At 48.2% G+C, this 23659-nt stretch overlaps 1 protein-coding gene across 3 annotated transcripts in view; it reads left to right on the top strand.

The window, feature by feature from the left end:
• LOC141164392 (A disintegrin and metalloproteinase with thrombospondin motifs 2-like) overlaps positions 1–23659 on the top strand; it is an 837082-nt gene that overhangs the window by 744685 nt on the left and 68738 nt on the right. For all 3 annotated transcript variants that reach the window (XM_073649565.1, XM_073649564.1, XM_073649563.1), the window contains exon 20: positions 8791–8920. In XM_073649565.1, coding sequence (XP_073505666.1) covers positions 8791–8920 — 130 coding nt within the window. The remainder of the gene's footprint in view (positions 1–8790; positions 8921–23659) is intronic.

The raw sequence follows: 23659 nt of genomic DNA, 5'->3' as shown, positions 1-23659 counted from the left end.
GCAAGTCATATCGAATTAGTTTTACTACTATCATGAAGTACAATATGTCCTGAAAAAACATTCTCAGAATCAGTGGGATCGGTTGAAGCGTTACAGAGTAATTACCTCATAAAGTGACCCTGGTCAGAATTGTAAAAATTGGCCTGGTCATTAACGTGCAAACAGCCTTCGAGGTTAAAGGGGTTAAATGAACTTCATGTTTTGGGTTGGAATCATGGGCTGACAGCTACTTGCCGCCTTTAGGGTCCCTGAAGGTATGAAAATGAGTTTCTGACTGACCACTTTCTATCATGGTACAAAAAGAAGAATCATGCCATCCACAGCAAAATCATCTGTATGCATGACAATGCACCATCTCATGCAGCAAAGAATACTTCTGAGTCATTGGCTGCTATGGGCATAAAGGAAGAGAAACTCATGGTATGGCCACCATCTTCCCTTGACCTCAACCATATTGAGAACCTTTGGAGTATCCTCAATCAAAAAATATATGAGGGTGGGAGGCAAATCACATCAAAACAGCAGCTCTGGGAAACTATTCTGACATTCTGCAAATAAATTCAGGCAGAAACTATCCAAAAATTTACAAGTTCATTGGATGCAAAAATTGGGACAGTTTTATCAAAGAAGAGGTCCGATGTTATGATGTAACTTGGCCTAATAAGATGTTTTTGATTGAAAAAGCTCTTGATTTCAGTAAATGTGACCTTTTAATGCCGCAAATTCAACAAATTACCATTTTCAGTTTTTTACAACCTATAAAATGTTTGTAAACTCTGTTGTGAAGCTCACAGAAGGACATACACTGCTCAAAAAAATAAAGGGAACACTTGAACAACACAATGTAACTCCAAGTCAGTAACACTTGTGAAATCTGCCTGTCCAGTTATGAAGCAACACTGATTGTGAATCAATGAATCAATTTCTCCTGCTGTTGTGCAAATGGAACAGAGAACTAGTAGAAATGATAGGCAATTAGCAAGATACCCCCTATAAAGGAGTGGTTCTGCAGGTGGTGACCACAGACCATTTTTCTGTTCTCATCCTTTTTGCTGTTGTATTAGTCACTTTTCATTTTGCCATTGCTCTCACCCCTAGAGGTATAGTAGCATGAGGCGGTGTCTACAGTACAGCCCACAGAAGTTGCTCAAGTAGTGCAGTTCATCCAGGATGGCTCATCACTGCGAGCTGTGGCAAGAAGGATAGCTGTGTCTGTCAGCACAGTGTCCAGAGCATGGAACAGATACCAGGAGATGTGGAAGGAGCCATAGGAGGGCAACAACCCAGCAGCAGGACCGTTACCTCCTCCTTTGTGCAAGGAGGAACAGGAGGAGCACTGCCAAAGCCCTGCAAAATGACCTCCAGCAGGACACAAATGTGCATGTGTCTGCACAAACTGTTACAAACCGACTCCATGAGGGTGGTATGAGGGCCCAACTTCCACAGATGTGGGTTGGGCTTACAGCCCAACACCGTGCAGGATGCTTGGCATTTGCCACAGAACACCAGGATTGGCAAAGTCACCACTGGCGCCCTGTGTGTCACGCTGTCTCTGTATACTGGAGGTAGGGGGCCTAAGCTGACCCTAAGCTGGGGCCCTGACTAATCCCTCAACCTGGAGGTACTGTTAAAGGTACAGAGGTCCAGGCCGCCAGCGTAACCCCTACCTCCTGAGGATCCCTGCACCTAAGTAATCTAGTCCTGAGAAGGACCCCGATCACAACAAAAGAGGACAAGTAATAATATGCCCACACACAGTACTTAGACGAACGAGACAGTACAAGGGAAAAACCAAAACCACCTTGCATACAAAAACTACACAACTACAACAGAGGGAACACCAACGGGAAAGGAGATAAATGATAAAGCGAGGAAGGGAAAAAACATTCCAAATACACTTATCTCAGAAACTCCAAATACCACGATCCGCTCTGTTTGTCTGTATGAAATGCTTTCACCGACACTTCCCAAACAGACCAGCAGGCATTTGAAGGAGTCTCACTACAGCAACATTGATTGCAGCTGGGCGAGGCTGGACCTCGTCTAGCACAGAGAGAGAGAGAATTAACTCCCTCACTGCCGAAAACACAAAGCACCAAAAAGTCAGCTGCGAGAAGTCAGGCTGTGTAATCGTGACGATCTTCGTGGCGACACACCCGTGACAGTACCCCCCCTTCTACGAGGGGCCTCCGGACCCTCAGGGCCAGGTTTATCCGGGTGAGTCGTGTGGAAGGCCCGAACTAATCGGTCTGCGTTAATATCCGACGCAGGAACCCACATCCTCTCCTCAGGACCATACCCTTTCCAATGAACCAGGTACTGAAGGGACCGGCGATTAAAGCGTGAATCGATGACCCTTCATACCTGGAACTCCAAGTTACCATTGACCACCACTGGAGGGGGAGGTAAAGGTGACGGTACCACCGGCGCCACATACCTCTTAAGCAACGATCTGTGGAACACGTTGTGAATTTTAAACGTAGGGGGGAGGTCAAGACGGAATGCCACCGGATTAATAATAGAACTGATTCTGTACGGCCCGATGAACCTGGGACCCAGTTTCCAGGAGGGAACCTTAAGTTTAATATTCCTGGTAGACAACCATACCCGATCGTTCACACTTAGGTCCGGACCAGACACTCTCCTCCTATCAGCCATACGTTTGTATCGGTTCCCCATAGTATTCAGATTCTTCAGCACCCCTCTCCATACTGAAGCGAGTGATGAGGAAAATCGTTCCTCCTCAGGAACCCCCGAAGAGCCCCCCCTACTGAAAGTACAAAACTGGGGGTGAAAACCATATGCCCCAAAAAACGGGGACTTACCAGTGGACTCGCTCCGCCTATTATTAAGAGCAAACTCTGCCAGAGGTAAGAAAGAAGCCCAGTCCTCCTGGTTCTCTGACACAAAACACCGGAGATATGTCTCCAAGCTCTGGTTCATACGTTCCGTCTGACCATTGGTCTGAGGGTGAAAAGCCGATGAGAATGACAAATGCATCCCCCGCCGTGCACAAAACGCCTTCCAGAACTTGGACACAAACTGAGACCCCCGATCAGACACCACATCGGAGGGTACCCCGTGAAGCCTCACAATCTCCCCAATGAACACCTGCGCAAGAGTTTTAGCATTAGGGAGAGCCGGAAGAGCGATAAAATGTGCCATCTTGCTGAACCTGTCCACTACAACGAGTATGACCGTTTTACCCGAAGACGGAGGGAGGTCCGTAATAAAGTCCATAGACAGATGAGTCCAAGGACGCTCTGGGATCTTCAAAGGTAAGAGGGCCCCAGACGGACGGGTATGTGAGGTCTTAGAGCACGCACAAACCCCACAGGACGCGACAAAAGTTACCACCTCCTTATGTAAGTTAGGCCACCAAAACCGACGCGAGAGGAGATCCACAGTTGCTTTACTCCCCGGGTGTCCTGCCAAAACTGAGTTATGGTGTGCCTCGATCACCTTTTGTCGCAACTGATCTGGAACAAACAGTCTCCCCGGAGGTCCAACAGGGGCGTCCCCCTGAGCCTCCAATACCTCCTCCTCCAGCTCAGAGCATACTGCCGAAACCACCACCCCCTCCTGAAGGATAGGAATCGGGTCGTCCGTATTCCCAGCCCCAGGGAAACTACGAGCTAAGGCATCCGCCTTTACATTTTTTGACCCAGGACGATATGTAACGACAAAATTAAACCTGGTAAAAAACAATGACCACCTAGCTTGTCTGGGATTCAGACGTTTCGCGGACTCCAGATATAGCAGGTTCTTGTGATCGGTGATGACGGTGACCGGATGGACTGCCCCCTCCAAAAAATGGCGCCACTCCTCAAAAGCTAACTTAATGGCCAAGAGTTCCCTATTGCCGACATCGTAATTCCTCTCAGCGGACGACAATTTTTTAGAGAAAAAGGCGCACGGATGCCACTTACCAGGGGACGAACCCTGTGACAATACTGCCCCCACCCCTACCTCGGAAGCGTCTACCTCTACAATGAATGGCTGTGACGCATCAGGTTGAATGAGTATGGGTGCCGAGGCAAAACATTTTTTCAAGGAGGAGAATGCTTGACAAGCCTTGTCAGACCACCTAGAAAAATCCGTCCCCTTTTTAGTCATGTCTGTGAGAGGCTTAACCATGGACGAGAAATTACGAATGAACTTCCGGTAATAATTAGCAAACTCCAGGAAACGTTGTAATGCCTTAAGATTCTCTGGCCGATCCCACTCAAGAACTGCCCGCACTTTCCCAGGGTCCATACGAAAACCGGATGCTGAAACCAGGAAGCCTAAAAACTGGAGTTCCTGTACGGCGAACACACACTTTTCCCATTTGGCATACAGTTTATTATCCCGCAAGATCTGTAACACCTGCCTAACGTGCTCCTGATGAGACACCAGATCCGGCGAGTAAATTAAGATATCATCCAGATATATGACAACAAACTGTCCCACCAGGCGGCGAAAAATGTCATTAACAAAGTGTTGGAACACCGCCGGGGCATTAGTCAGACCGAATGGCATGACAAGGTTCTCATAATGCCCCTCCGGAGTGTTAAACGCCGTCTTCCACTCATCCCCCTCCTTCATCCTAATCAGATTGTACGCCCCCCTGAGATCCAACTTAGAGAACCATTTGGCGCCCACGATCTGATTAAAGAGATCGGGAATAAGTGGGAGTGGATACGGATCTCGGACCGTAATCCGATTAAGTTCACGGAAATCCAGGCAAGGGCGTAGGCCTCCATCTTTCTTCTTAACAAAGAAGAACCCCGCAGCCACCGGTGAAGATGAAGGTCTAATATGCCCCTTAGCCAGACTTTCTGAAATATAATCCTTCATGGCCTGCCTCTCAGGACCAGAAAGGTTATACAACCTAGCTTTAGGTAACTTGGCCTCAGGGAGCAGTTTTACAGAACAGTCATACTCGCGATGAGGAGGTAGTTCCTGACACCCTTTCTCCGAGAATACATCCTCAAAGTCCGCCAGAAATGGAGGTAAGACCCAAGGAGTAACCGCACCGATGACCGTGTTCATGCAGTTTTTATTACAGAATTTACTCCATTGGCTTATCTCTCTGGTTTGCCAATTAATAACCGGGTTATGCTTAGTTAACCAAGGAAGGCCCAACACTATAGGAGTGGGAAGACCCTCCAACACGTAGCAAGACAACAGTTCTTTATGTATCGCCCCCACTTGAAGTTTTACGTCATGCACAGCTTGCAAAACACTTCCCTGACCGAGAGGCCTGGCATCGATCGAGAATATGGGGATGGGTTTAGCCAACTCACTCAATCGCATACCTTGAACCCGGGCAAACCGAGCATCAACCAGATTAGCCCCGGCCCCACTATCCAGAAGAACAGATATCCTCTCAGTTCTCGTACCCACCACCACCTCCGCCGGTACGAGAAACTGAGACGAACCTAGGGACGAAATACCTACTCCCAGATTGCCGTCCACCACACAACCTGGGATCAACAGTTTTCCGACGACTCTTCACTCTGCAAGGGACGGGATGGACACCCCCCAATAAAATGTCCCTTTCTCCCGCAGAAGAAACACCTTCCTGTCTTATGGCGCACCACCGGTCCCCTCCCCCGAAATGATGTCCCTCCTAATTGCATAGGCTCCTCTGGACTGACCAGGGGAACCACCATATGAGGGGACCTTGTAGGAGGTGGAGTCATCACAGGGGGTCGAGTTATCCCGCACCTCTCCCGAAGCCGTCTGTCAACGCGAATAGCCAGGGCCATAGCGGCTTCCAGTGACGCGGGAGAGTCATACTGTGCCAACACATCCTGTAATTTGTCGGATAAACCTTGACAAAACTGGCTCCTAAGAGCCGGGTCATTCCACTGGGTGTCCGTGGCCCACCTACGGAACTCCGAACAGAATTCCTCCGCCGGACGATCTCCCTGCTGGATCCTACGTAACTTAGACTCAGCAAGGGAGATCCGATCTGGGTCATCATATACGAGTCCCAGAGCAGCGAAAAACCTATCCACAGACTGGAGAGCCGGGGAGCCCGGGGGAAGAGAGAACGCCCAAGATTGTGGGTCCCCTTGTAGGAGCGAGATGACAATTCCCACCCTTTGTTCTTCACTCCCCGATGACCGAGGCCGCAGCCGAAAGTACAATTTGCATGCCTCCCTGAAAACAAAAAACTTGTCCCGCCCCCCAGTGAACCTATCAGGGAGAGCTACTTTAGGTTCTGGTCCGGCTTGCTCCTGAGGATGCAAAACCTTGGACCTAACGTCCGCCAGCTCCATGGACAAACTCTGCAACTGCCGAGCTAGACCGGCTACTGGATCCATGGTAGCTGGAGAAAAACTAAGTGGGTCGGTGAAAATGTCACGCTGTCTCTGTATACTGGAGGTAGGGGGCCTAAGCTGACCCTAAGCTGGGGCCCTGACTAATCCCTCAACCTGGAGGTACTGTTAAAGGTACAGAGGTCCAGGCCGCCAGCGTAACCCCTACCTCCTGAGGATCCCTGCACCTAAGTAATCTAGTCCTGAGAAGGACCCCGATCACAACAAAAGAGGACAAGTAATAATATGCCCACACACAGTACTTAGACGAACGAGACAGTACAAGGGAAAAACCAAAACCACCTTGCATACAAAAACTACACAACTACAACAGAGGGAACACCAACGGGAAAGGAGATAAATGATAAAGCGAGGAAGGGAAAAAACACTCCAAATACACTTATCTCAGAAACTCCAAATACCACGATCCGCTCTGTTTGTCTGTATGAAATGCTTTCACCGACACTTCCCAAACAGACCAGCAGGCATTTGAAGGAGTCTCACTACAGCAACATTGATTGCAGCTGGGCGAGGCTGGACCTCGTCTAGCACAGAGAGAGAGAGAATTAACTCCCTCACTGCCGAAAACACAAAGCACCAAAAAGTCAGCTGCGAGAAGTCAGGCTGTGTAATCGTGACGATCTTCGTGGCGACACACCCGTGACACTGTGCTCTTCACAGATGAAAGCAGGTTCACACTGAGCACATGTGACAGACGTGACAGAGTCTGGAGACGCCGTGGAGAGCGATCTGCTGCTGCAACATCCTTCAGCATGATCGGTTTGACAGTGGGTCAGTAATGGTGTGGGTGACATTTCTTTGGAGGGTCGCACAGCCCTCCATGTGCTCGCCAGAGGTAGCCTGACTGACATTAGGTACCGAGATGAGATCCTCAGACCCCTTGAGAGACCATATGCTGGTGCGGTTGGCCCTGGGTTCCTCCTAATGCAGGACAATGCCAGACCTCATGTGGCTGGAGTGTGTCAGCAGTTCCTGCAAGATGAAGGCGTTGAAGCTATGGACTAGCCTGCCCATTCCCCAGACCTGAATCCAATTGAGCACATCTGGGACATCATGTCTGGCTCCATCCACAGACTGTCCAGGAATTGGCGTATGCTTTAGTCCAGGTCTGGGAGGAGATCCCACAGGAGACCATCCACAACCTCATCAGGAGCATGCCCAGGCATTGTAGGGAGGTCATATAGGCACGTGGAGGCCACACACAATACTGAGCCTCATTTTGACTTGTTTTAAGGACATTACATCAACGTTGGATCAGCCTGTAGTGTGTTTTTTCACTTTAATTTTGGGGGTGACTCCAAATCCAGGCCTCCATTAGTTAATAAATTTGATTTCCATTGATGATTTTGTTGTCAGCACATTCAACTTTGTACAGAACAAAGTATTCAATGAGAATATTTCATTCATTCAGATCTAGGATGTGTTATTTGAGTGTTCCCTTTATTTTTTTTGAGCTGTGTACATTCCAAACAATCACAAAAAAGAAAAATCTTTATCAATACCAGATCAGACTACCAATGCACTAGCAGGATGCCGAAGAACCCCATGATAAAGGCGTGGGCAAAGCAGGTGCAAAGTACTGAAGAAACGACCACTCACAAATCTAAGAATTCATTGATGGGGTGGTTACCTAATATGAAAAGTGCACACAGATGAGGCTTACATAGGGTGCCAGTCACACAGGTACGTGAGATGCACAGTGTCTGGCTTATAGGCTATTGATGACCTCAATACTATTAGATTAGTCCATTTGGGACACGCGGGTTGTGAGCTTACGTATTTTGGACAAAATATGGACCAATGCCTTGTGTCTTTTATACATCATTATTCATCTTTTTATTGCACATTTTTCCAGACCCTTTAGTGTTGGTAGGGTGAATTTGGGTGTCTGTCCTCGTGGGATGCACTTATATAGTCCTGTGCAGCCCTTCTGATCTAATAGTATGAGTGACATCAATCATCTGTGTGCATTTTTAATACTAGGCAACCACCGCCTCCATGAATTGGTAGGTTTGTGAATGGTCACTTCATCAGTATTTTGCACCTGTGCTGCCCCCCCCATTTATTATGGGGGCCGGTTGCATCCTGATAGTGCATTGGTAATCTGATTTGGTATTGGTAAGGTTGTTTCTTTTTCTGTGAAACTCTTTTGTACATAATTATTTGGAGTAGTGCATTTTGAGTTTTTCAGCTTTGAAAAAAATACTGTTATCATTGGGAGGTTAGTCCAATAAAATTAGATTTATACTCCAACGGTTGATTATTTGAACATTGTAATAATACATTTACATCGACCATTTAGGAAAGTAGCATTTGCGTAATAATTTGGAACATGGTGTAATGATCATTTCTCCTCCCGTACATTTGGGCAGTGTATGCATTCTATTAGTACTGTACTTCTTTAGATTCCATAGAATATCACCTAAACTTATTTTATTCTGACTTTTATTTCCTCGTATAGTGTTCTGTAACGTGTGGTAATGGAACTCAAGAAAGACAAGTCCTCTGTGGTTCAAATGACAATAAAATAGATAGCTGTAATAATGACAAACCAGAAACCACACAGATTTGCAGTCTGCCTTCATGTTCTGGTAAGTTACGCTACCACAGAATGTTTGCAAATATACATTGTTAAAGAGGGATTCTAGTAACCAGAAGTTATTACCTATCCATAGAAAACTTCTAGATTGGTGGGGGTCTTCCTGCTGAGCTCCACACCAATCACCAGAACGGGGGACTTCTTTCACCGGTTTGGATGGAGTGGCAATGTGCATCATTGCCTGGTGCTCCACTTGCCGGGCTTCCCGAGTACCGCACTATTATACCTATATCAGTCCCGTAGAGAATGAATGGAGAGGCAGTCAAGCATGTGCAGCCTTTGAGTGAGACAAAGGTGACCTGTTCCAGTGATTGTTGGGGGTTTCAGCAGGCAGACCCCCACTGATTTAGAAGTTATCATCTATCTGCTGAAATGACCTGAATACCTCTTTTACTTGAGAAAATAGAAGTATAAATGCATACATTTTAGTGTGAACTTTAGGTATGTGCAGGAAAGGTCCTAAATAAATGTTGATCAGTAGAGCTATTGACATGGCCATATTGCTATGTGCAGTCCACATTATTAAAAGGGCATGGTGCTTGAATGGAGGAACTAGTACACCTGTGTTTCTCTCATATCCATCATTGAAGCCTGGATATATGGATCTGAAATATGAATCCTTATTCTAGAGGTGAATTGCACTCTTATTCTATTTCCTATATTCGTTGCTTCTATATGCTGATTATTATCAACAGTATTTATAAAATTATCATTAGCATCTTTAAAGGGGTTGTCCAGCATGTTAAAAAAATATACAAACTTACCAAATGCAGGGATACTTTTACAATAAAAAATGTAGCCATGCTCAGGAGCTGTGTATTTTATGTTTAAGAGAACCTGTCATCAGGGTTTTATAGCCCATACTAATGGCATGTATGTAAAGTTGCTTTAATGCTGAGTAAATCCTCGCCATTCTTGGAGAAATCAGTGTTGCTGTTTTAGAGAAATTCATAGGTGTAATTGTAATGAGTTGTAAGTGCAGTGAGCGGGCATAACCCGTCTAGCTCACTGCCTCTGACTTATCTCAGCTCACGGCCTGCCTCCTTTGTAAGGCTGTGTGCCCACGTTGCGGATTACAAGCGTTTTTGATGCGGAATATCCCCAGCGGAAACGCTTGTAAAACGCTTGGTAACCCGCAACCCATGGTCCCCAATGGGATTCCGCAAGTTCTATGCACATGCTGCGGATTTTTCTGCAGCGTTTATGCTGCGTACAAAAATCCGCAGAATGTCATTTAATTTTGCGGAAGCGCAGCGGAACTCCCGCCATTGACTTGCATTGAGACGCATATAAACCGTGACTGTACATTTTTACAAGCGGCTTCTATGCGTCTCTATGTGCGGATGGTACCCAGTTCTGGAGGAGAGAAGACTCTCATCCAGACCTGGGTACCATTCTACCTGTAAAAAAAGAATAAAATAACAAATAAAGTTTATACTCACCTTTCCGAAGGCTTTTCTCTGAATGCCGGCATCGCTTGAGGACCTGCGGTGACGTCACAGTCATGTGACCGCAGGCCCTTCACCGCTCTGTCTCGCGAGATGCCGGCATCCAGGAACCAGACAGGAAGCAGCGCTGCAGCACACGCCGGGGCCTCGGGGGTGAGTATAGCTTTATTTGTTTTAATTTTTACGGTTCACACTGTATAAATCCATGCTGTTTGCATGGATTTATACAGTGTGACCTAGTTGTCAAGCACTTTCCAAGTGATGCTATCGCCTGGAAAGCGCTTGTCAGTCCGCATGCGGAAACGCATGTGAATCCGCATGTATTCTGCAGGAAAAACGCATGCACGATCTGCATGCACGATCTGCATGCGTTTTTTCTGCCAGGGAGATGCAGAAATGCTGCAGAAATTTTCTGCTTCATTTCTGCATCGTGGGCACATAGCCTAATAGATCACTGCAACATGACTGACCTGTAGTCATAGGCAGGAGGCGGGCAGGGAATAGGGGGAGAGGCAGGAGACCTTCCAGTGCTATGTCCAACCCCACTGTACTTATAGCTCATTAGCTTACAATTTCAACTATGGATTTCTCTAAAACAGCAAAACTATTTCTGGAAGAAAGGTAAGCATTAAAGGGAACTTGTTATGTAAAAAAAATGCTATTAGCCTACAGTTATGGAGTTAATCTGCAGGTTGATAGCTTTCTAAAGCTGTACGGTGCCTGCCCCGAGAGCCTGGGTGCTGGGAGGAAATTAGCTTTATTAACTTTATTCCTCCCAGCAGCCTCTGGCTTTAAGTCATATGGGTGGGCCGACGCAGCTTCAGTCACTGCTTAGTGTATAGTTAAGCAGCGGCTGTAACCATGCCCCCAGTACTCTTGAACCGGCTGTCAGTAAGTGTTGGGGGCGCGGCTGCAGCCGCCGCTCACTATACATTAAGCAGTGACTGAAGCTGCGTCGGCCCACCCCTATGACTGAAAGCCAGAGGCTGCCAGGAGGAATATTGTTGATTTCCTCTTGGCAGTGAGGTCTCAGTGCTGGTGCCAGGTAGCTTCAGAACTGTATTAATCTGCAGATTAATCCCATATATGCAGGTTAATTGTGTTTTTTACATGACAGGTTCCCCTTAAAGCACCTTTACATACATTAGTTTGGGATACAAAATCCTGATGTCAGGCTCTCTTTAAACATTTGTAGTGATTGATATTACATCTATAGGAGAATAATTGAAGCTTGGTAGGCAATTGATATATAATACCCATCATACTTAAATACTCTTTGTAGTACATGCTGTAACGGGTCTGGGAGGTGGAACCTCTGATCTACTATACAAAGGGGGCAGTCCTTGTAAGGAAGCGGGTGTCTCCCAGGGAAGGCAGGCAGGTAGTCACGGCAAGTGACAGGGACAGTCTCTGGGTAGAAGGGCAGGAGGTCACGCAAATGACGGGGACAGTCTCTTGACAGGCGGGTGGTCACGGCAAGTGACAGCAGGGTATGAGTCTCTAGACAGGCGGGTGGTCACGGCAAGTGACAGCAGGGAAAGAGTCTCTAGACAGGCAGGTGGTCACGACACGTGACGGCAGAGCCTCCAGGTAGGCTAGCAGGCAGGTAGCAGAGGAGCGCTCCCAGGTGAGCGGGCAAGAGTCTCTGGACAGGCAGGTGGTCACGGCACGTGACAGCGGAGCCTCCAGGTAGGCTAGCAGGCAGGTAGCAGATAAGCGCTCCCAGGTGAGCGGGCAAGAGTCTCTGGACAGGCAGGTGGTCACGGCACGTGACAGCGGAGCCTCCAGGTAGGCTAGCAGACAGGTAGCAGGTGAGCGCTCCCAGGTGAGCGGGCAAGAGTCTCTGGACAGGCAGGTGGTCACGGCACGTGACGGCAGAGCCTCCAGGTAGGCTAGCAGGCAGGTAGCAGGTGAGCGCTCCCAGGTGAGCGGGCAGACTGATCCATAGACAGACTGGCAGGGCTGGTAGGCAGACTGTCGGACCGCAGGAATGAAAGCAGATAGATAAGTATCAGGCAGGTATCAAGCAGGAATCTGGCAGGTAACTGGTAATGGGACCTGAGGGCTGAAGCAGAGTTGAAAGGCTTTGCAACAACATTGCTCGGGCACCTCCATTTTGGAGGAGGTGCCTTATATATGGTGAGGTCCTCCGGCCATTGGCCGGGGACTCCTTAGGACGGCGCGTGCGGCCCCTTTAAGAGAGGGGGAGCGCGCGGCCTAAGCACAGTGGCCGGGAAGCAGCGCGCGCTGCCAGCAGAGCGGGAGGAAGACGTCGGGCACGGAGCGGAGAGGTGAGGGGAACAGCGTCCCTGCCTAGCAGGAGGCAGGGACGCCGACGCTACAGTACCCCCCCCTTTAGGCCCCCCTTTTTTAGGCCAGATAGAAATTTACCAAGGATGAGAGGGGCATGGATGTTCTCCCGGGGCTCCCACGTTCTCTCCTCAGGACCAAACCCCTTCCAATCTACTAGAAAAAAGGTCTTTCCTCTTACCCTTTTGGTGGCCAGAATGTTCTCTACCTCAAACTCGTTCTCAGCGGAAACCGGAGCAGGAGGCGTACCTGTAGACTTGGAAAAAGAGTTAAGTACCACGGGTTTGAGAAGAGATACATGGAAGGAGTTAGGAATCCGCAAGTTGGCTGGGAGTTTCAATTTATAGGCCACCGGGTTGATTTGTTTGATAACTTCCAGTGGGCCGATGAACCGAGGCCCTAACTTGTAGGAAGGAATCTTGAGCCGGACATACTTGGATGAGAGCCAGACTTTATCTCCAGGATGGAATTGTGGAGGATCCTAGGCTTTTTTTGTCAGCGTGTTTTTTCATCCGCTCGGACGACCGAAGAAGTGCAGATCGGGTACTCTCCCAAATGGAGGAAAATTCGCTAACGAGAGATTCCGCAGCCGGATTGTCCACCGAGGTGGAGACGGGAAACGGGATCCGAGGATGCTGACCGAAGACTACAAAAAACGGGGATTTGGAGGAAGATTCGCTCTCGTGATTATTGTAAGAGAATTCGGTCCATGGTAGGAGATCCACCCAGCCTGAATGGTGGGCATTAACGAAGTGCCGGAGGTAACTGGTCAGGATTTGATTGATCCGCTCCACTTGACCATTGGACTGTGGGTGGTAAGCGGAGGAGAAGTCCAGGGTGACGTCTAGCAGCTTACATGTGGCTCTCCAGATGCGTGAGGTGAACTGAACCCCACGATCCGACACGATGTGGAGGGGCAGGCCATGGAGACGGAAGATGTGGCGGATAAAGTCTTTGCACCCGAGCTAGCTAGATGGGAGACCCGGCAGGGGAATGAAGTGGGCCATCTTGGAAAAGTGGTCAGCGACCACCCAAATGACCGTACAACCGGCAGAGACAGGGAGATCCGTTATAAAGTCCATAGCTATATGCTGCCACGGGGCAGCAGGTACTGGAAGAGGAAGGAGGCGACCGGCTGGCAGGTGTCTCGGAATCTTGTTGCGGGCACAGGACACACAGGCTGAAACAAAGTCTATTACGTCCTTGTGCAGGGTAGGCCACCAGTAATGCCGGGTAATAAGCTGGAGGGTCTTTCTCTGACCGGCATGGCCAGCTAGCTTAGACGAGTGACCCCAATGTAGGACCCTCTCCCGATCAGGTACTGTTACGAACGTCTTACCGGAAGGGAGACGATTTAGATTCACGGGGGCCACCTGCATTACTTTGGCGGGATCAATGATGTGCTTAGGTTCCTCCTCTAGATCAGAGACCAGAAAGGATCGGGACAAGGCGTCAGCTTTGATGTTTTTGTCTGCCGGGCGAAAATGAAGAACGAAATCAAAGCGGGCAAAAAACAAGGACCACCGGGCTTGGCGCAGGTTAAGTCTCTGGGCGCTCTGGAGGTAAGCCAAGTTCTTGTGGTCCGTGTAAATTATTACCGGGTGAAGAGCCCCCTCGAGCAGGTAACGCCACTCCTCCAGTGCCAGCTTAATGGCCAATAACTCTCGGTCTCCTATAGAATAATTGCGCTCAGAACGGGAGAAGAGTTTGGAGAAGAAGCCGCAAGTTACCATTCTTCCGGAAGGCGACTTTTGGGTAAGTACCGCTCCGGCTCCAGAGGAGGAGGCGTCAACTTCCAGGAAGAATTGTTTGTTGCCGTCCGGACGATGCAGCACCGGGTTGGAAGAGAAAGCCTGTTTTAAGGAAAGAAAGGCTTCCTCTGCTTCGGGCAGCCATTCTCTGGGATTAGCGCCCTTATGGGTGAGCGCAGAGATTGGGGCAGTCCGCGAAGGGAAGTGCGGTATGAAGAGGCGGTAGTAGTTGGCGAAGCCCAAGAACCGCTGAATAGCCTTCAACCCCATCTGGTCGGGGCCACTTCTGGATGGCAGACAGTTTCTCAGGATCCATTCGTAGGCCGGTCTGAGAGATTATGTAGCCCAAAAACGGAAGCGAGGTCTGCTCAAAGAGGCACTTCTCATATTTAGCGTAGAGGTGGTTCTGCCTGAGCCTGAGCAGGACCTGACGAACATCCCTCCGGTGAGTGAGAAGATCCGGAGAGAAGACCAAGATGTCGTCCAGGTACACCACTACGCAGGAGTAGAGAAGGTCCCGGAAGATGTCATTGACCAACTCTTGAAAGACGGCGGGAGCGTTACAGAGACCGAAGGGCATTACAAGGTATTCATAGTGGCCGTCCCGGGTGTTGAATGCCGTCTTCCATTCATCCCCCTGACGGATACGGACCAGGTTATACGCCCCACGGAGGTCCAGCTTGGTGAAGATTCTAGCCCCCCTCAGACGGTCAAATAATTCAGGAATGAGCGGAAGGGAGTATTTATTTTTCACCGTGATCTGGTTAAGGCCTCTATAGTCTATACAGGGACGGAGTGAGCCATCCTTCTTTTTAACGAAGAAGAAGCCTGCTCCCGCCGGGGAGGTAGATTTCCGGATAAATCCCCGGGCCAGATTCTCCTCAATATATTCAGACATGGACCGGGTCTCAGCAGCGGACAAAGGGTAAATACGCCCACGGGGAGGAGTAGCGCCGGGTGTCAGGTCGATTGGGCAGTCGTATGGTCTATGAGGGGGTAATGTCTCTTCCTCCTTTTTATTAAAGACGTCCGCATAAGATCAGAAGGGAACCCGAAGACCAGGTAGATTGGCTGGGGTAGGAGAAGGACGGACAGGATGGACGGGAACTAAACAAGTCTTATGGCAGTCCTGTCCCCAGCGAAGGACTTCTCCGGTCTGCCAATCAACCACGGGTGCATGTTTCTGAAGCCAAGGTAGGCCTAGCAAGAGGGCCTGAGAGAGTCCAGGCAGAACATGAAAGAAGATGCTCTCAGAGTGCAGCATTCCCACCTGCAGAGTTATGGATTCAGTGATGAGTTGGATGGGATGTGGTAAGAGGCCCCCATCCACGGTGGCGACAGATAAGGGTACAGCTAGAGGTTTGGTGGGAATGCGGTATTTCTCTACCAGGGACTGAGAAATGTGATTTCCGGCAGCTCCAGAGTAAAGTTGAGCTAGTTCAAAATAACGGTTCTCCCCGCAGATGATAGATACCGACAGCAACAGAGAACGAGGGGGTTTACTCTTGTCTAGGACGACCTCTCTGAGCGATCCTAGACACAGGCGTTTCCCGACCTCTCCGGGCAGGAACGGATCCGGTGCTCCTTACTGCCACAGTAGAAGCAGCTCCCCTCGGCACGGCGTAACTCTTGACCGGTTTTGACCATCTTGGTCTGGTCGACCTGCATAGGCTCTGGTGAGTGCGCCTGGGGAGTAACGGGAGAAATGACGGGTTTCTGGAAGGTAGGGGCTAGACGTGGAAACCTCCTCTCATGGGTGACCTCTTTGGCGCACTCCTGGAACCGGATGTCAATCCGGGTGGCAAGTGTTATTAAGTCGTCGAGAGTGGTAGGAATGTCCCGACCGGCGAGTTCATCTTTAATACGGCCGGACAGACCCTCCCAAAAGACAGACACCAGGGCGTCATTATCCCAGGCCAGCTCCGAAGCAAGGGTACGGAACCGTATGGCATATAGGCCCACGGTGAGACTTCCTTGACGGAGGCGTAGCAGAGATGATGCGGATGAGGTCTTCCATCCTGGTTCGTCGAAGACTTTCCGGAAAGCCGTGAGAAAGGCTGGCAGGTTGGACATCAGGGGGTCTCCTCTCCCATAGAGGATTTAGCCAAGCCAGTGCCTCCCCCGTGAGATGGGACATGATGAAGGCTACTTTGGCTCGGTCGGTGGAAAACTGGTGTGCCAACAGTTTGAAGTGCAGAGTGCACAGGTTAATGAAGCCCCATGCCTGGCAGGGATCTCCGCCAAAGCGAGGCGGGGCGGAGAGGCGGGGACCGGAAAGAGATGCCATGGTATTGATGGGCAGCGGCGGTGCCGGGGTAGTAAGTGTGCGAGTGGAGGCCGCTCCCGATGAGGTAGCCAATGTGTCCAGGCGAGAGTTAACATTACGCAGGTGACCTAGGATGGAGTCCTCTTGAGACCTCTGACGGGAAAGTTCATGGCATAGGTCCGAGAGCGAGGGAGCTTGGGTGCCACCGGGTTCCATGGCCCGAGCAAACTGTAACGGGTCTGTGAGGTGGAACCTCTCGGCTACTATACAAAGGGGGCAGTCCTTGTAAGGAAGCGGGTGGCTCCCAGGGAAGGCAGGCAGGTAGTCACGGCAAGTGACAGGGACAGTCTCTGGGTAGAAGGGCAGGAGGTCACGGCAAGTGACGGAGACAGTCTCTTGACAGGCGGGTGGTCACGGCAAGTGACAGCAGGGTATGAGTTTCTAGACAGGCAGGTGGTCACGGCAAGTGACAGCAGGGAAAGAGTCTCTAGACAGGCAGGTGGTCACGACACGTGACGGCAGAGCCTCCAGGTAGGCTAGCAGGCAGGTAGCAGATGAGCGCTCCCAGGTGAGCGGGCGAGAGTCTCTGGACAGGCAGGTGGTCACAGCACGTGACAGCGGAGCCTCCAGGTAGGCTAGCAGGCAGGTAGCAGATAAGCGCTCCCAGGTGAGCGGGCAAGAGTCTCTGGACAGGCAGGTGGTCACTGCACGTGACGGCGGAACTCCAGGTAGGCTAGCAGACAGGTAGCAGGTGAGCGCTCCCAGGTGAGCGGGCAAGAGTCTCTGGACAGGCAAGTGGTCACGGCACGTGACGGCAGAGCCTCCAGGTAGGCTAGCAGGCAGGTAGCAGGTGAGCGCTCCCAGGTGAACGGGCAGACTGATCCATAGACAGACTGGCAGGGCTGGTAGGCAGACTGTCGGACCGCAGGAATGAAAGCAGATAGAGAAGTATCAGGCAGGTATCAAGCAGGAATCTGGCAGGTGACTGGCAGGTAACTGGTAACGGGACCTGAGGGCTGAAGCAGAGTTGAAAGGCTTTGCAACAACATTGCTCGGGCACCTCCATTTTGGAGGAGGTGCCTTATATATGGTGAGGTCCTCCGGCCATCGGCCGGGGACTCCTTAGGACGGCGCGTGCGGCCCCTTTAAGAGAGGGGGAGCGCGCGCCCTAAGCACAGTGGCCGGGAAGCAGCGCGCGCTGCCAGCAGAGCGGGAGGAAGACGCCGGGCACGGAGCGGAGAGGTGAGTGGAACGCCGTCCCTGCCTAGCAGGAGGCAGGGACGCCGACGCTACACATGCATTAATCTTCTATACTGTGCCTATTTACAAACATAAGAGACTTTTCCTATTGGAGCAACTCAGTTGACATATCTTTTATTACGATTAACAGGGTACTAATTTAGATGACTGTTGTGGTCCAAGGGAGACATCCTTACCTGCAAGAGTAATATCCCTGCTCCATATAATATATCCCCATCTTTCTGCCTCCCTGCGTGAATATCAGACAGGTTGGAGTATTGCAAAGAGTAAATCATTAGCTGAATAATTCGCTTAGGGGACTCCAGACATTTTTCTTACTGCATTTCTTTATTGGTCTGCGCTGTTAGTGTCAGAAGAAGGTGCCATAATAGTACATGATTGACATAAGCAAAATGCAGATATAACCTTCTTATAGAAATAAAAGTTATATTTTATATTCACATTTGAAAGCCCAGGATCCCTGACTAATGAGACAAGCAGTACAAAAAACAAGACAGATATAGCACCTGCGCACTGCATAGGCGACAACATGAGCCGTTTAAATTCAATTGTATCACTTATGTGTCGCTAATGAATTTCCATAGATGACAGCATGCATTGTGACATGTTCCATCTTGATTTTTAAACTATAACATTTGCAGCAATAAATAGTAAGTCACAGATCATGTCATGACAGATCACAGTCAGATATTACAACATATGTGACATTCCAGTCTCATTCATAAAAGACTAGTCAATTGACATACAGCAACTACAGTATTGTGTAAAGCAAATGATTGCACATAAGATTCCACAACCAAAAGAATAGTCACACAGCAATATATCATGAATATACGTGCCTTACTTGTGTGTATATATATACATATATATATATACTGCTCAAAAAAATAAAGGGAACACTTAAACAACACAATGTAACTCCAAGTTAATAACACTTCTGTGAAATCAAACTGTCCACTTATGAAGCAACACTGATTGTGAATCAATTTTTCCTGCTGTTGTGCAAATGGAACAGACAACTGGTAGAAATGATAGGCAATTAGCAAGATACCCCCTATAAAGGAGTGGTTCTGCAGGTGGTGACCACAGACCATTTCTCTGTTCTCATCCTTTTTGGCTGTTTTGGGCACTTATTCATTTTGCCATTGCTCTCACCCCCAGAGGTACAGTAGCATGAGGCAGTGTCTACAGTACAACCCACAGAAGTTGCTCAGGTAGTTCAGTTCATCCAGGATGGCACATCAATGCGAGCTGTGGCAAGAAGGGTAGCTGTGTGTGTCAGCACAGTGTCCAGAGCATGGAGCAGATACCAGGAGATGTGGAGGGAGCCATAGGAGGGCAACAACCCAGCAGCAGGACCGTTACCTCCTCCTTTGTGCAAGGAGGAACAGGAGGAGCACTGCCAGAGCCCTGCAAAATGACCTCCAGCAGGACACAAATGTGCATGTGTCTGCAAAAACAGTTAGAAACCGACTCCATGAGGGTGGTATGAGGGCCCGACGTCCACAGATGGGGGTTGTGTTCACAGCCCAACACCGTGCAGGACGCTTGGCATTTGCCACAGAACACCAGGATTGGCAAAGTTGCCACTGGCACCCTGTGCTCTTCACAGATGAAAGCAGGTTCACACTGAGCACATGTGACAGACGTGACAGAGTCTGGAGACGCCGTGGAGAGCGATCTGCTGCCTGCAACATCTTTCAGCATGACCGGTTTAGCAGTGGGTCAGTAATGGTGTGGGGTGGCATTTCTTTGGAGGGCCGCACAGCCCTCCATGTGCTCGCCAGAGGTAGCCTGACTGACATTAGGTACCGAGATGAAATCCTCAGACGTCTTGTGAGACCATATGCTGGTGCGGTTGGCCCTGGGTTCCTCCTAATGCAGGACAATGCCAGACCTCATGTGGATGGAGTGTGTCAGCAGTTCCTGCAAGATGAAGGCATTGAAGCTTATGGACTGGCCCTCCCGTTCCCCAGACCTCAATCCGATTGAGCACATCTGGGACATCATGTCTCGCTCCATCCACCAACGTCGCGTTGCACCACAAACTGTCCAGGAGTTGGCAGATGCTTTAGTCCAGGTCTGGGAGGAGATCCCACAGGAGACCATCCGCAACATCATCAGGAGCATGCCCAGGCATTGTAGGGAGGTCATACTGGCACGTGGAGGCCACATACAATACTGAGCCTCATTTTGACTTGTTTTAAGGACATTACATCAAAATTGGATCAGCCTGTAGTGTGTTTTTCCACTTTAATTTTGGGGGTGACTCCAAATCCAGGCCTCCATTGGTTAATAAATTTGATTTCCATTGATGATTTTTGTGTGATTTTGTTGTCATCACATTCAACTTTGTACAGAACAAAGTATTCAATGAGAATATTTCATTCATTCAGATCTAGGATGTGTTATTTGAGTGTTCCCTTTATTTTTTTGAGCAGTGTATAAAGCAACAAAATCTGATAGACATGTAGATAAAAGTTGTTGTGTTACTGGTTAGAAATGGTGTAGAAGAATGCTAGCTCTATCAGTACATATGCAGCAATAGAAATATTTACATCTGCATGCCCATAAAACAATGTAAGTATGATCAAGTGCCCATATTATTCAGTATACACTCATATTTCCATTGTCTCAATACTGGACATGTAACAGCAGATAAATAACAAACTGTTCATACAAGATGAGGACATACGATTGTAAATATAAAAGTTGGATTAGAAATATTTATCCCGGAGGCGCTCCCGTTGGATAGTGAGGTCCCCAGTGAGGCGAGGAGACCTCTGAGTTTTTTGTGGTCCGTGGAATGGAATGGCCACAAGATTTATTAAAACTCTGCGATCATAAGAATGATTGCTATGTTGCATTATAAATATATAAATAAATTGTTCACACACAACGCATTTCTGCTCCTAGAGCCCTCATCAGGTTTATAAGCTGATGAAGGCTCTAGGAGCAGAAACATGTTCACGTGGAGGCTATTGGGCTAGGACAAGCACACCACCCCCAGTCGAGCTGCAAACCGTGGATCGAGAACCCTATCTCCTTAAGGTTTTGAACTAGAGTTGTGCCTATCCTGCACAACTTGCTCAGGTGAGCATATATAAATCATATTTAAACATCTATTTTTATCATACTTACTACACTCAGGTAGTGCTCTCTTTTCTCTCTTTTCTCTCCCATCCCTTTCTACCCAAGACTACTCAAAACATAACAGTTACACTTGTCATTATAAAGAAGATTGCACATGTCCCCAAAGGTAGATGCATCATAAAACTAGGCAGCATGAAGAAATGTTGGCAAATTATTCTGTGTCGCTATATGGAGTGCAGCAAATCATATATTAATATAATAATATCAACTATTTTGGAGACATTGTATAGACTGTGATAAGATAAGTAATATACACTAGGATGTGGTGACTACAGTGATGATAAACTATTTGCAAGAACAGTTAATCCTGCATTCAATCTGGATGTTAGAAGTAAAGGTAAAAAGAATCATTGCTACTATAGATTCCTATTTACAAAAGAATGAAGGGAAAACTTACATGTGATGAAGTATGGGACAGTATACATGTAACTGATAATACAGTTACAGGGTCGATATTGACTTGTAGGATTGCTACTTCCAATAGGTGGCACTAGAGTTCTAGTCCTCTTCCTCTCTGAAGAGACAATTTGTATATTTAATTTCTCGGAGGAGCATGCAAGGCTTAAAAGTCTCCTCACCTTGGTATATCAGGCTTGACAAGTCACTCTCCGCAAGGAAAAACGTTACCCCTTGGATACCGGTCAGACGCCTCTCACCCAGCCAAACCAGATCTCACACTTTGCACTAACGAGGTGCAATACCCCAAAAGACAGTGTCTGCAAATTGAGATTCCTGGTTTGGCCTTTATACTAAGTCATATCATAAGGCTGCGTGTCCACTATGCGTTTTTCAAGCGTTTTTGCCGCAGAATTTCCGCAGCGAAAACGCTTAAAAAATGCTTGGTAATACGTGCCCCATGGTCCCCAATGATAATCCGCATGTGCTGTGCACATGCTGCGGAAATTTCTGCTGCGGATTATCATTGCGGAAAAATACGCAGCATGTCCATTAGTTTTGCGGACACACAGCATAATCGCCGCCATTGACTTGCATTGGACCACGTGACATCCGCATCACTGCATCTGCTCATGCGGATATCACACGGTTCAATGTGCGGATGGTACCCAGGTCTGGAGAAGAGGGGACTATCATCCAGACCTGGGTACATAGAAACTGTAAAAAAAAAGAATTTAGAATAAAAAATAAAGATTATACTTACCTTCCGATGTCCTCCCGGTGTTTTCTCCCCTCCGTCTGGTTTGCGGTGTTGTGAAGGACCTGCCATGACGTCATTGAGTCATGTGACCTGTCAGATGACTCAATGACGTCACCGCAGGTCCTTCACACCACTGCGAGCCGTCCAAGACACCGGACGCGGCAGAGAAAACACCGGGAGGACATGGGAAGGTAAGTATAATCTTTTTTTTTTTTTTTTTTTTTTACCATTCTTATTCTTTTTTTTTTAAACTAAATTGGTCACACTACTATAAACCCATGCCGGTTGCATGGATTTATATAGTGTGAACAAGTTGTCAAGCACTTTTCCAAGTGATGCTAAAATCGCTTGAAAAGCGCTTGCTAACTCGCACCCAGAAATGCATGCAAAGACGCTTGACAAACGCTTCTACCTGGCGGGAAAAAAGCATGTAAAAACCGCATGTGTTTTTCCTGCCAGGGAGAAGCGGAAAAAATATGCAGCATTTCTGCATCGTGGGAACATAGCCTAAGGCTCGTTAAATGGTTGATATTGACTTTTAGGATTGCTACTTCCAATAAGTGGCACTAGATTTCTAGTCCTCTTCCTGTCTGAAGAGACAATTTGCATAGTTGATTATACAGTTGTAGCCTTAACAAAAATGATGATATACCAATGCAGAAAAGTGCAACTCATCCCCTCATTATGCAAATTCAGTGGTTTTGGTCTTGTGTTAACTTTTTGCCTTTTGATATCTTATTTGTGTGTTAGTTTAATAAATGATATATCCGTATACTCAGGAATATACATATGTCAAGTAATTAAAGGACATCCCCTATAACTACGGTAGTTCCAAAAGAAATGAGAGGTTATTGTCTGGACAAACCATACAAGGATACCAATACCATAGAGCAGTGGTCCCAACTTGTGGCTTGCGGGCCTGTGATGTGTGCCTCGGGGTTGTCTGACAGCTTGGTGCACTAGCACCACGTCAGCAAATCGCTATGAAGATAAGGTCTCCAGGTGGTGACTTTGTGAGTAGCCCCACACAGAAGAGCAGATCTGGATGTGCGTCTAATTTCCTTGGGGTTTAGAAATAAATAGGTAAGTTGTTGATAGTAACTGTCAGAGGGGTAGCTTGAAGCTGAATGTGACAGTGTGGTGGTACTGTTTCATGCTAGAATACTGTGGGAAACCCTGGGTGTAAGTATACTGTCTCGGAGTGATTTTTGTGGGAAAAGCTTTGGTCATCATTATACCGATAATGAGGTTCAGGGTATCAGTACTGGGGGTGGGGTGGTGAAAGCCTGATGTCACTATTCAGGGGGTCCTGGATATGATTAGTGAACCTCTTTCATAGCTGAATGTGACTCTCAAGTTCAGAAAGGTTTGGGACCAGTGCCATAGA

The sequence above is a fragment of the Phyllobates terribilis genome, unplaced genomic scaffold (assembly GCF_046119375.1).
Source record: "Phyllobates terribilis strain yellow unplaced genomic scaffold, ASM4611937v1 Scaffold_10__3_contigs__length_209671492, whole genome shotgun sequence".
NCBI lineage: Eukaryota > Metazoa > Chordata > Amphibia > Anura > Dendrobatidae > Phyllobates > Phyllobates terribilis.
This window is presented reverse-complemented; position numbering and strand designations above follow the sequence as displayed.